Consider the following 14,495-nt stretch of genomic DNA (forward strand, 5'->3'; position numbering starts at 1 on the left):
TGATTATTTCATTCTTGCCACTTGGCTTTCCTGGTTTCCTTCAAGTCTCAGCTAAAATGTTACCTTTGGAAAGAAGCTTTTTCCATCTTTCCTTATTCTTCATGCCTTTCCTCTTATAATATGTCCAAATTATAATGTGCAAGTTGTATATTATATATTCAAAATATTGTATATTTTTTCTATTTTTCTCTCCCTCTTTAAACTTTGGGAAATTTGAGAACAGGGACTTTTTTACCCTTCTTTATATATCTAGCCTGGTATATAGCAAGCATTTAATAAATGTTGGTTGACTTGACTTGTTATATATATGTATATATATATATATAAAACTATAATTAGTTAACATCTTAAATAAGAAATTAATTTTTATTTACTCTGTATTTTTATATATGGTTATTATTTCTTCCCAATGGGATGTAAATTCCTTGTCTATAATTAGTTAATAACTTAGATAGAAAATAGTGTATTTTTTATATATGCTTATTGCTTCTTTCCAAGGAGATGTCAGTTTCTTGAGTGCCTGAACTATTTATTTTTTATAACCTCAGTGCCTATCACACAGTAGGTGGTCCATAAATACTTGTTGAACTAAGTGGAACAGTTGACAGCCAGCTAAGCCCTGAGGGAATAGGATTCTTATAGGATTGTTGTATAATTTATATGCATGAACTCCCTCTTTCCTCATCTACTGCCTTCTCTACTTTCAGTGATAAAAAGATAGGATGGTGCAGTGGGAAAAGTCATTTGCTACGGAGTCACAGATTATGGGTTCAAAATTTGGGTTCTGGCATTCTTTTATTTGGTATTTTTTTAACAAGGCAATTAGGATTAAGTGGCTTGTCCAGGGTCACCCAGCTAAATCTAAGACTGGATTTGCATTCAGGTCCAGCTACTCCAGAGCCAGTGCTCTATCCACTGCATCACCTAGTTGCCTCTATGGCATTCTTTCTATGATCTTGAGTGAATCCCATCACCTCTATGGGCCATGATTTTCTCTGTGGACGTTAGATTATATGACCCTCTTCCACTTTTAAAGCCTGAAAGCAAAGCCCATAGGAGCTTTTCTGTCTTGCCTTTGTAAAGGTCCCAAATTGTGTTGGTATGGGCTGTCACCTTGTGGCCATTGGGAATATTGCACTGTTCTCTTTTCTGCCTTTGCTCAGTCCTCCTGGGATTGTCCTATTCATTATGGTCAAGAGGGGAGGGGATTGGAAGTCATTCAGGATCACTGGAGATGGGGGCCCAGAAACCTCCAATATATATGTATATTGCAGATAGTCAGACTAAGAATCATGGGACTCTGTGTTGGAGCAATTCATTGTTCACTAAGAGGTTCACTAAGAACAAATTGCTCAGTGATACACTGTTGCTTTCTTCACATTCAATGCATGATAAAAGGTATCCCAAAAGTCTTAGTGCAGCCTTCTGTGGTTAAACTTGCACAAAGACTTTTGGGACTCCTACTAGGTCGTAAGGAAGGGAAAATTACCCAGACATCTGAATTTTGGTGGTTTTTCCCCTTTCCCTTGGATGATGATCAGGAGCATCAGGGGGGCAAAAGGAGTAGAGAAAGAAGGGAAATCAGCTTTTGGCAGTTTAAAAAAAAAACTTTTTAGGATTCTTTCAATTATTATGTACTAATGGAGCACCCACAGGATCACAGAAAGTTATATTGTTCAGGAAATAGTTGAAGAAATTAAGACCTAGTGATTGTGAGATAATGCGTTAGAGACAAGACACAGAACTTTTTTCTTCCCACTATACTAATCATTTATGGAACACTTTAAGGTCAGTATAATTAGTAAATGCCTGAGATCATATTTTAATGTACTATATCCCATCTAAGTCCATCTAAGTTTTGAAGACGCCATGGCTGAATTGGGATCAATTATATGCTAGACTTTAGTATATTTATAATGGGCATGAGGAGACAGGGTGAGATTATGGAATATAACTGTTGGTTCTGGCCTCTGTAAACTGAGCTTGTGCCCTCTTAAAGCGATATGGCATCTGCTTCTTGCAAAAAGTATATAAAGTCTTCCTCCACTCACTCCAAGAATTTGAGTCTGAAATTTTCATTTCTAACATAGATTTTTAAAGTGCTGAAATATAAAACAGCACAAGGTGCCAGATGGCTACAAGAGCCTTCTTAGGGGAAAGACCTTGGAGGATGGAAAGAATTGAGATAGAGAGGGAAGGTGTTCCAGAGAGAGTATTAGCAGGAGAAAATCGGTGCTTTTAAAAGGTGAGCGTTGTCCTAAGTATAATCAGAGGTCTCTTCCATCTCGAGATTGATGAAGCCATGAAGTATCTTTGTGAATGTTTTATTGCTACTTCTCCATCAGGAAATTCCATCAAGCACATGATTAGATTCAAAGTCCATTATCACTGATAAAGTAAATAATAAAATAATAGAAATCTTGACAGATCTCCATTTTTACCTTCTTGTCTTTCTTCCAGTTCATCCTTAAATACTCTCAGGATACTGTGCCTTAATTGAGTCTGCAAGATGCATGCAAGCTCATTTTTTTCTTTCAAAATTTCTATTCCATGAATCAATACTGTTTATGATCTTCATAATAATAGCATTTATGTAGAGCTTGAAGGTTTAAGCACATTGCAAATATTTCATTTGATTCTTAGAGAAAACCTTGGAGGTAGGCATTATTATTATTATTATTCCCTTTCTACAGATGAGGAAACTGAGGCAGAGAAAAATTAAATGTCTTGGTTAGGGTAACACAGCTAGTTTCTGGAGTTGAATTTGAACACAGGTTATTCTGCTCTATCCACTGTATTGCCTGATCTTTTCTCATCATCATATGTAAAATTTTGTAAATGGATTTTTATTGTAAACTGGTGCTCTTTTGGTTGTCATATCCCCCTGTCTGGCAAAAAGAATACTTTTACTTGCTGACATAGTTTTGAGGTTCTTGTGGATTTCTTTATTGCTTCATATTTGTTAAACTCCTAGAGCATGGGTGGGGAACATTCAGCCCCGGGGGTTATATAAGGCTCACAAAATCTTTTGCTAAGGCAATGATAAGCTAAAAGCTAAGTACAACCATCTCCCTCTGTTTGAGTTCTATAAGTTAATAATTTTGTAAGGCCTGTTAATAATGTTGTAAATATCCAAAAGGCTTTTAGGAGAAAAAAGGTTCCCTACTGTGTTGTAGAGGGAAGGATGGTGATCAATGTAAGAACATGTATGTTCCTTGACCCACTTCTCATTTTTTTTTCCCCCTGAAGCTGGGGTTAAGTGACTTGCCCAGGGTCATACAGCTAGGAAGTATTAAGTGTCTGAGACCAGATTTGAATTCGGGTCCTCCTGAATTCAGGACTGGTGCTCTATCCACTGGGCCACCTAGCTGCCCCCACTTCTCATTTTTAATATCTATTTAAATAGGTCAGATTGACCATCTCTATCTCAAGTTCAGGGGTTACAAAGGTAGCCCATGGACAGCAGGAGCCTGTTATTATTGGGAGGGAGGGGAAATAATAGTTGGGATCAGCCTGCAGCTGCCTAAAGTCCTAGTCACTGGACTTGCCTTGAACAGAGTCCCATCCAACCCTCATCCCCTTAAAGCCTTTAATTGAGAGCCATTCTCTGTTAGTGTTTACTTGTGGAAAAAGTCCAGTCCAAGTGTATAAGTTTCCATGGCCATTTGTAATGAAATGGTCATCATAGCATTGTGTGGGAGGTCTTGCCTGGAAGCAAGACTATTTTCTAAAGCCAGTTCCTTTCTACCTTTATTTTTTCCTTTTTTCCTTTTTGTTCTTTTAATTAAAAAAAATTTTCAGACACAAAGGCACTCCTTAATGTGAAATGGGTATTTTAGTCTCGTTTTTGAGCTATGGCAATGGAGGAATTCAAATTTCACAAATACATTATTTCACAAGCATGCACACCCCATCAACCTGCATTGTAGGTACGTATGAAAGTGGCTATAGTTGATGTATATTTGTTTGAGATTTGTTGATCATGCCACCAAACTTGGCATAAAAGAAAAAAATCAAAACAAACAAAACACAAAATTTTTAAAAATGTAAAACACAAAACCCCTGCTTATATTTTACTCAATTTCATCTTTTATTAGTCTATATTTTTAATTGCAAAAACATCAAGCTACATTTTTCTCTTTTAAAAAAATTGGGGAGAGTGTATTTTTATTTTTTCTGTTGTTATTGTTTTTTTAAAATTTACATCTGTTTTGAGTTGTTTGAGCCCAGGAATGGCTGAGCTTTTCCACAGCAGAAATCTTGGGCATCCCCTTTTACTATCAAGGATCCCACTCCTACCTGTATTCTACTCCCATGGTCCAGAATGTTTTTCACTTTATTTTTTTAAATTTATAATTCGAACTGTTCACAAGATTATATGTTATAAATACCCACAATACAGTACAATATTGATGTCTCAGCATTGGCCAAACTCTGGAGGAATTCATTTATTTGACTTTAATATGGTGAGTGTGCATGTGGTCTGTACTGATCATGGAATAAATGTATCTTTAAAATTTGTATTTTATTAAAAAACAAATAAGTCAGAATGATGCTAATTTAACTGTATGCCATCTTGGCTCATTTTTGTTATTTATTATTTCCTCTAATTTAGTATTGGTGTTGATCTTTGCTCTAAATAGTTAATGGTTTCATTGTATATAGATAAATGACTTGGAAATGATTCCTACCTTGGAAACCAGTAATTTCCTTTGGTTTGGATATAACCAATTCTATTTTTTACTTTGTTGTGTAGGTTGTATCATATTCAGCATATCCTAATTCTCAATTTAAAGGAAGTTATCAGTAGAAAGGTATGGGTTTTCTATGTAGAATATAAAAACTTGGTCTCTTAATAAATGGTATGGTACAAAGAGCACCTGAAAGGTTTGAGGAAATGGTACATTGGGTACATTTCATTAACAGTAGTATAGCTGATCCATTTCCTTAAAGCACGGAATATATAATTTTATTAAACCACTTAATGGTGTGATAGAAAGAGAACTTGACTTGGAAATTAGGAGACCTCATTAAATTTTCACTTGTGTAACTTTAGGTAATTGACTTAACCTTTCTGAATTTCAGTTTTTCCATTTGTAAATAAGGATGATGATGATGATTGATGATGATGATGATGATGGCTATTATATTAAGCCTTTTGTTGACTTCTCACTCTGACTCCACATCTCTCCTCCAACTGGCAGTGCCTTCTCTTTGAGATTACTTCCCATTTACTCCAGTATATAAATGTGAATAATTGTTTGCACAGCGTCTGCCCTTTCTTTGTGTCCCTACTGCTTAACACAATGTCTAAGTAAAAGTAATTGCTGACTGGATTCAATCTCTTTCCTGCTGGAAGGGTCAAACTAGAAGATAATTACTCCACAAATATCAGAAGATTAAAGTAGGGCTCTAAGGAAAAGTCCTTTTAGGGACAGGATTTTAGTTTCTACTACAGGCATCCTCAAAAGCCTAGCCCCATTTTCTATTTCTTATAACCTTAAATTTTCTCCTACAAAATATATTCTTTCACAAGCATACACCTCCCATCTATCTGCAACTCATGAGAAGTATGTTCCCTTGCAATCATCCCAAACTATCACCCTGTAACTCACAAAGAGGACTCAATCATGAACCCCAGACTGCTCAATCTCCTCTCTTCAGGGCCCAACCTGCCCTCCAATACCAACCCCAACTATTTTATGGGCTTCCAGAACAGCCTATATTTTCAGGGTAGGGTTCAATTCCCCCCTGTAGAAGAGGGTAGAGGAGATACTCTTAGAATCATGCTTCTGGCACATTTCATTAAAGCATAAAGTACATAATTTCACTAAACCACTCAATGAACACTTGACTTGGGAATTAGGAGGCCTCATTTAATTTCACTAGTGTGACTACAAACAATTGACTTAAAAATTTCTAAATTTCAGTTTCCCCATTTGTAAATAAGAATGATGATGATGATGATGAAGATGATAAGGATAACTTAAGGGGAGACAGTGTCATATAATGGAATGACTCTGGGCTACAGAGTTATAGAATCTAATTCAAATCCTGGCTCTTTTATCTACGATTTATATAAAAGTGGGCAAATCATTGAAGCTGTTTAGCCTTAATTTCTTCACCTGTCAAAAAAGAGAGTTGAATTAGATAACCTATCTATGTTGCCTTCAGCTCTAAATCCAAGAATTTAGGGAGTTGAGGAGAAGACATCTACCATCAGTTAGCATGTTTTAAAAAAAAAGTCACACAAATAAACATACTGTAAGCTCCTTCAGGTCACCTGTCTAATTTTTTGTTCCTTTATCTGCAAAACTTATCAGGGTGCTTTGCACATTATGGGCTTTTGATTGTCCAGAAATCCCCATTACATTCCCATTATCAAAGCAATTTAGGTGGGATTAGGAATTGCCTACCTGGCAATACCTCTGTACCCACTCATCCCTATCTTTTGAGAACTCAAACAGGTTATTCTTCAACTTTCTTCAACTAAATAAATGTGTTGTATGATGGGGATGTGGTAAAACTGGTCCCTAGTTCTCAGAGTACTCTCTAAATGACAATCTTCAACCTTATCTCCAAATAGGAACAGCCCTGTTTGGAATCATTCCTGGCAAATAGAGCTAAGAGAGTGACTGGAGGTTCTAATGGCCTGGGCCTGGGGCCAGGGTTGAGTATTTTTTCTCAAATCTGACAAGTTTGGAATCTTGGCTAGCCAAGGAAGTTACCTGTTAAAATGCATGTCTCCAGGTCAGTCCTTTTGCAGTTATAGGGGCCCCCAAACAATATTAGAACACTACCTGTCTCAGGTTTTCACTCTGGATAAATGGGCTTAGCCATCTTTTCTGGAAATGTTTCCCTTCCAATTTATGCCCTCTCTCTGACACTTGCCCTCTGTGGATGGACAGGGAAAGAAACAAGAGGGGACACTCACCTCCCTAGGCTATTGTCTACCAGGGATTGCCAAAGGGTTTCTCCTCCTTGGCAGAGAAGGGGCTAGGGGGTGGGACAGACCTAATACATGGACTCTAACATCCTGCGCCTTGTAGTCAGATAGGCAGGCTTGGAAATCTAACTAAAATAACTAGATAACTTTAGTTATGGTCTGTGTGACTAGTGAAATCTATCTCTGATATTTGTCCATCTCCCCTCAGCATCCGTCTTCCCATCTTTGCTTTTCCGGAATCGATTCCTAAGCTCCATTCTCACAAGTATGGACACAACAGGCTAACTCCCACAGAGGCATTGAATGACAATGTCTAAAACTTGACCTTCTTTCCAGGGTAGTAGTTTAATTTTCCTGGGGATCCTTTAATGACTAATCCTCTAAAATTTGAAGGGAAGAGGAATGAAGGGAGCTTGAGCACTATTACAAGGAGAAGGGAGCTCTTTGGGGGGCTTGTTGGCTTCCTCTCACAATCTATACATGACCACCACCCCCATTGGGGACCCTGACATTGCTGCTGAAAGGGCAGGCCACCAAAATGGGGTGTACTCCACGGGGAAAGGAAGAGATTCCCAAAGTCTGGGGGCAGAGGGTCACAAACACCAAGAAGGCCCCCACTCTGCCCTACCAAAGGATGTCTGAAGAGGATTAGGCCACATGTGTCTCTGTCTGCGTTTCCACTTGTGCATTTATTATTATTGCTTCGGATAGTGTTGAAAAGGCGGACAAACACACTATTACAAAGAGCAAGGCAGGAGGATACAGAAAAATAAAAGATATTACAGTGTAAGCACATTTTTTTTCCAAAACCAAATGTTTTCCAAAGTATCCCACGAAGCATCAACAGCTCTTTGAAACTGGTCTGTGATCATTGGAATCTGTATAGAGAACTTTACACTATTGATTATAAAAAATATACATACAATATTTATGAAAGTGTGGCGACCAGCAAAAGGTCAAAGAGAGAGAGCCACTTAGTTACAAAACTACAGAAACTGTAGCGAAGACAATATTTCCATGGCATTGGGGTAGACGACAGACATTAAATTCTCAGGCGCTCGCCAGCTTGGGGATCAGTCACTGTCCCTTGGGGAGCTGGGCAGGGGCCCCGCATGCCCCTTCTGCTGAGAGGCTTGGACCCAGAATGAGCTAGAAGCTGGGCTTAGTGACTGCAACTCTTGGCTTGGTGATTGTTTGGAAATAAAAATGAGAGCAGCTAGTTTCTGGACAGTGGAAGAGGCCTAAGCTTACAGCTGTCCTCTGGTCCTTAATAAAGCCCAGCCAGGTCTTAGGCTGGACCTTGGCAGGGATATGGTGAGCGCAGGAGGAATATGGTAGGCCTGAGCACATGCCAGCCTGCAGACCCTGCAGGGTTTGGGGAGGCTAGGGGGGTCTGCTCAGGAAGTTAGCAGCTTTTAGACCTCTTAAAACAATCTGGGAATATCTTAAAAGAGTGTGCAAACAAATGCACACACAGGGTAAGCACACACACAGGAAAGGCTTATATTCTTACTATGCTTATTATTATTTTGGGGAGTGTGAAACCGATAGGGGCTGCCAGGATGAAACTTTTTGTCAAGCAGAAATTTCCTATCTGAACCAAGGTTTCTTCCCACTCACTTCAAAGAGAAGCAGATGGCAAGGTCTTTGGCTACAGGATTCAATAGCTTTTCTATTCACCATCTCTGGGTCTCATTTCTTGCTCCTTTATTACATGAAAGTGGACCCAGGGAACACGGGTGTTCCAGCCAGATATTAGTCATAACTAGGGAGAAGTTCCCAGCCCTCACTGGGAGATGCATTTTTGACAGGAAGGGGACCAGAGGTTGAGGATGGAGAGTTACCCTCTGGTACCCGTATCTCCCAGGTGAGAGAGGGGAAGGAAGTAGCTTCTCCTGATATCTCTTCTGAGGGGGGGGGATGTGGAGCAAGGGGCGAAGGGGTTGCTCCAAGGGGACATCAGAGCTTCCATTCAAGAAGCAGGAGAGCCCTTCCTCATCCTCAGTGGAGCAGTCTTCCATCTAATAGCTGTGTCACCTTAACTTCCCTAGCCCTTAGGGGAAGGTTGAGGTCAATGAGAATTCTGTTGGGAGTGTAGCAAGGGTGCTACCCATAGTCAAACAAAATTGCCCCTCTCTGATCCTAAGGCTTCATGCATTTCTCAGCTTCCTGACACATTATATATATATATATATGGAGGCCACGTCATTAGGGTCTATGTCATTCTCAGGGAGGGACTCCTTGCTGCATGGTGTAGCTAAAATATGGCCCCCTCAAGGGAGCTATTTTGGGGAGAAGTGGGATGGGGTTTGGAACCATGATACCTTAGCTCCATGACTTCCTCCAGCTCTCACCAGCCATATCCCTCTGGGACAGAATGACAGCTCAAGTCTGTGATCTATGTTCTCAGACCCATGGTAGGGAACAGAATATAATGTATATGGGCATGGGGTGCAGTACACAACAGAAGATGCAAGCTTAGACCATAGCTGTTCATGCTATCGTGGGAGTTGATTTTAGCAATTTTGTTGATTGTTAATATTACCTGGGGCACCTGGGTAGAAAGTTCAATAGTGGACAGGGAGGGAAGGGAAAGGAAGGAAGTTAGAGCCCAGTGGGATCATTCTGTTCTAAACTAGTTAAGAATTCGTCACAGAGCTTACTCTTTTTGTTATTTTTTTTTTAACCACAAACATTCCAGGACCACATTGTAGGAATCTGATGAACCAGAGTAAGAGAAAGCATAGCCGTTGCATAGTAGTAAATGAACAGAGACGGTGAGTTCTTTATTTACAATTGTTGTCTAGATAAAAAAATTCATAAAAACAGATGAATGGACATAAATTATTACCCCCTAATGGGATGGATGGCCAAATGTACCAGGGTATTGTTTATTGTTGAACACAAACTCCATGCGGCCAAGGACAGAGGGCAGGATGCAGGCGATGTATGTACTGTGGTGAGCTTCAACCAACTGTGATCTCCATGCGCCATTTATTTGGAGCCATTGTTCCCAACAAGAGAAGGCCAAGTGGGAAAGGAGACCGGGTTTGCAAGACTGAACTTTAGGTATTTGCAAAATTGGATTACTTTGACAAACTTTCTCCTGAACTTCTGCCCCTCTTTTCCAGAACCCGCCCCACTACCAATCCTCCAAACCTACCCAGATTTCTGGTTTCTCTTGGAGAAAAGCCTGGTGTGGTATGGGCACCTTGATTTACAGGAAGCCACTAGGTGGAAGAAATAGTGTCACAGGTGAGAAGCTAATCCAAGTCCGCAAAATGATTCCCTAATGGTTTAGTGCTCTTCCCGGGTGAACACGAGCATTACTGAAGGAAAGAGGTGGTTGGGAGAGCTTTGGAAAAGGAAAATAACCCATTGCAATTAAGATAGAGAAACTAAATCATGTTCCAGAACAGACCCATTTCACAGATGTGTAAATCCAATCAACACCCTCCTCCTTCTTCATAAGTAAAACAGAGAACAGGACCCTAACCCCTTCCATTCTAATACATTAAAGCTAAGGTTCTGTTCCACATTTACAAGGTGGAAATGAAACCCTCGCTAAGTTGCTGAGACATTCAGCGTTGCTTTCATTGCCAGTCTGCCCTGTTCTCAATTCAAAAGAAAGGGGTTTGTAGGCCCTGCTGTCCTAGGCACCGGCCTCTCGTACAGGACAGTTTAGACCAGACAGGGGGCTGACTGCAGATCGGATACATTGCTATTCCGCTAGCAGCGTTTGGAGACCGGCCACCCCGGCTGGGAAGGGCTCTACCTAATCTTGCCATCTGCACAAGAGAATGCTCCTTCTTGGCCGGGATGCAGAGAAGATTTTGTCTGGTTTGCCAAGCTCTAGGCTCAGAGAAGGGGCCTGACAGATGGCAGGGTGGGTGGGGTCAGCAGGACAAATTAATTTCGCAGGTGAGTCGGAAATGCTTTGCTTTTCCTTGACACATCTGACATCACCAACTGTGTTAGGTATTCAAAATGTCTTTTGCACTGTACAAGTTTATGGAAAAAAGACTGTGTGCTGAAAAGTCTCAAAGCAAACTTTGTATTAAATACAAAAGTTCTTTATGAAAAAAAGCCGTGGCCCACAAAGTGCTTAGCATTCAAGTGGCTGATGTAGCAATTCAAGAAGCTCATAGTAAGTTGATTATTAGTGCTGATACCATCCTGGGGAAAAAAAAAAAAGAACTACAAAAAACTTTCTCACCTGTGATACTGTAGGCTTTCAGAACGGCTTCCCTTGCAGGAAGGCAGGGCGTACTGTTAAATGGCTACAGTATATATTGTGATTACAGGAAGACAAGCTTTGTTTAAAAATCACACAGAGCACATTTTCAATATACATATCATAAAGTTCATCCAGATCTGAATAGTGCAGGGTGGTAGGATGGGGGGAAACGGATAGTTTTTTTTCCAAAAATTAAAAAAAAAAGCAGCAAGCTGTAGTAATTCTCATTCAAAAATGCCAACAGCTCGTAAGCTGCGAATGATAAGAAAATCAATTTCTAAGTGACTAAAAAAAAATCAACACAATAGAGTTCATAATATTTCAACACTACCTTGATCTCCATATAAGCCAAATATAACTTATTTTTACATCTCTCAATAAACTCAAAGGAGTTTCATAAGAAGGAGAGTCTTGCAAACAAAACAAAACAAAACAAAACAAAACAAAACAAAACAAAAAAAAAAAACCAAACATATATTCCATGGAAGCCATTGTAATATAATGGCTACCAAGGTGGCCTTTGGCCAGTGAGGGGCAAACTGAAACTGGGCCTGAGCAATTTGGTTATGTATTTAATATTTATTTGTTTGTGTTTGTTTTTGTTTTTGTTTTTGTTTTTGTTTTTTTACAAAAAATAAACCTGATTGTTGCACATGGTGGTTTTTTTTTTTTCCCCTGACAGAGTCAAGCTTCCAGTCCCATGACCCCATGTTTGTGGAGCACATTCCTACAATCCAATATGTTATATTTTGGCTTTTTTTTGTCATTCACCAGCAGGAGCTATATTACATGAACAAAAAAAAAAAAAAAAAAAAAAAAGCAGGCAAAAAATCAGAGCCGAGCTGTCATAAAACATTGAGGATGCAATCTGAGAGGAGTATCTGATGAGCTGAGCAGTCCTTATACTCTCTCAGCAGGAAGTGTTCTTAACTCTACAAATAGTGAAGGACGTTTATCTACAGGTTTGTAAACAAATTACATTCTTCTTTTAAGACATAAATAAGTTAAAATAGAGCAATTTAAGCAAAAACAAGGCAACATGCCAGCAAAAAAACTTTATATATCCATGTATATAGATATACATATATATCTACCTATCTATATGGACGTATACATTCTCGATGAGGTATACGTTGATATAGATACAAAGAAATGGATATAATCTCATTAGTGTCTATGAAGTTCTTCTGTCCCATTGTTATAACCCTACTGTGCAAGTTAAGCTTCCGCAACTTCAAAAAGTTATTTAAATTAATCTCTACAACTGAGACCATGCCACACAAGCAGTTCAAAAAACTCACAGACCAGTGAATTGGATAAATAAGCCTCAGAAAGGAGTCTTTTTTTTTCCTTTTTTTTTCTTTTTTCTTTTTTTTTTTCTTTTTTGGTTTTTTTTGTTTTTTTGTTTTTGCAGTTCCTGCCTAAGGAAAAAAAAATAATAAACAAGAGAAGGGTACAGTACATCCATGCAGGAAGGTGGTGGGTGGTCTGTGTTTGGGCGGGAGCAAGAAAGGGCACATCAGGCTATTGCTCACTCCCAAGAACCCACATCAGGGATCCCGTCACTTGCCTCAAAGGGACAAAGAGCTCAAACAGCTTCTCAGCCAGAGAAATGTTCTATTGGGTGGAGATATATTTTCCTCCCATTTTGTCTATTTTTGTTTTCTTGGTGCTGTTTCATGGTTGAGTTTTCTGGGTTGGTTTGTTCTGAGTTGGTGGTGGCTATGGGTTGGTTTTGTTGTTGTTGTTGGTTTTTTTTGTGGGGTTTTTTGTTTTATTTTGTATATTTTGTTTTTTGTTTTTTTTGAGATGTGAATGTTTCCCGCTAAAGCGATGTCTCCAGGCTGTGTATAGGACTCCCTGGGCTAGAAGAGGTAGCTGATTTGCTCGTGTCAGTGGTCAGATTGATCCCGCTATCGATTGCACTGTTGTTCTTGTTCAATGACGATGGCGGGCTCGAATTTTGCTTGAGAGCGGCATCTTCTTCCAGGTCAGTGTCATCAATGAGGGGGATATGGGGCTGAGAGTCTTCTATCCTAAATTCAGGATGAGTCATGAAGTTATGGATGGAGGTTCTAGATTCAGGTTTTTCTAAACCTTCATAGAGAGAGCTACGGAATGCCTTCACGACGCGGATCTGGAAGGGAAACATCAGGAAACGGGTCAGAAGCACTAAGCTCTATACAGGGCTTAGGGGAGGGGAATGATTTAACAGGTTGAGGGGGGCCTTTGGAGGAGCACAGCAGAAGGGGTTAGGGCACAGCAGATGGCTGGAATCCAGTCGCTGGATGTTAGGAGCATCGATGGGATGGGGTGGAAGGAATGGGCTCAAGTTTTGTGCATTCGCTTGGGGGCTGTGTGTATGCACACGTGTGCAAACATATGTAACTGCAACATCAGAATAGTTCGAGTCGCAAACCATCAAAGAGCTGATGGGAAGCGCGAGTTAAGAAAGCATAAGTCCACTCAGGTGGGTGCCCATACCTAGTAGTAAAAGACCAAGCTGTGTTAATTTCAATGCACAGGTCGAAACCATGCATGGGGCTGGGAGGGGGCAGGTTTAGATGTGAGTAAAATAGGGTCGGCTTAAAAAAATAAACCAAACCTTTTTTTTTTCAAAAATAAAAAAAAAACAAAACAGAAAACTAAACATAGTTGTGAAAGAAACTATACAACATATAACATATCACACTCCACACACAGAAAAGAACAAAATATTGAGACAATCAGATGGGCGGAGATGAGAGACAACACGGAAGAGCCAAACTGAGAACAAAAAAATAACCAAACCCAAACCAGACGTACAGAGTTTTCAAAGAAAACCAGAGGCAGCCAGAAGCACGGGGGAGCCAAGCAGACAACATTCAGGGGAAGAATCATGCTACGGCAGAAGGGAGTTTGATAATCACACAGACACACAGAACTGCCACACCAATGCTACGCTTGGAAGCCTAGACAATGTGAACAGAGATTGGTCTGTTTCCAACTTGGTCTTTGCCTTCATGCATTTGGGAGGTAAACACTCGAGTATAGACTCAACATTCTGGCCTTTCATTTCAACTGGCTTTGTAATCATTTATTCACTTACTTTTTTTTTTTTTTTTCCGGCCAAATCTTTTACCCAGCCCCAAGATATCATTCTGGGGATTGTACGGGTTCAAGTCACGTTCTTTCAATTTTTGTGTCTCAGCTCTGAACTCTCCTCATTGAGTTAATTTTTAATTAAAAAAATGTTTAATCTATTGTTTATACTGTCACTATATTTCTTAATCTCCTTAAAGTAAATTGTCAGCAATACTTTTTGCTTTCAAA

General features: G+C 39.6%; 1 protein-coding gene across 24 annotated transcripts in view; it reads right to left on the reverse strand.

Annotated features, from left to right (window-relative positions):
* Positions 1-9,701: 9,701 nt before the first annotated feature.
* The window catches only part of ATP2B2 (ATPase plasma membrane Ca2+ transporting 2), a 504,660-nt gene continuing 499,866 nt past the window's right edge, over positions 9,702-14,495 (reverse strand). For all 24 annotated transcript variants that reach the window (XM_074283932.1, XM_074283917.1, XM_074283910.1 and 21 more), the window contains one exon: positions 9,702-13,320. In XM_074283932.1, coding sequence (XP_074140033.1) covers positions 13,009-13,320 — 312 coding nt within the window. In that variant the 3' untranslated portion in view covers positions 9,702-13,008. The remainder of the gene's footprint in view (positions 13,321-14,495) is intronic.

Source organism: Sminthopsis crassicaudata, chromosome 1 (genome assembly GCF_048593235.1).
Source record: "Sminthopsis crassicaudata isolate SCR6 chromosome 1, ASM4859323v1, whole genome shotgun sequence".
Classification (NCBI taxonomy): Eukaryota; Metazoa; Chordata; class Mammalia; order Dasyuromorphia; family Dasyuridae; genus Sminthopsis; species Sminthopsis crassicaudata.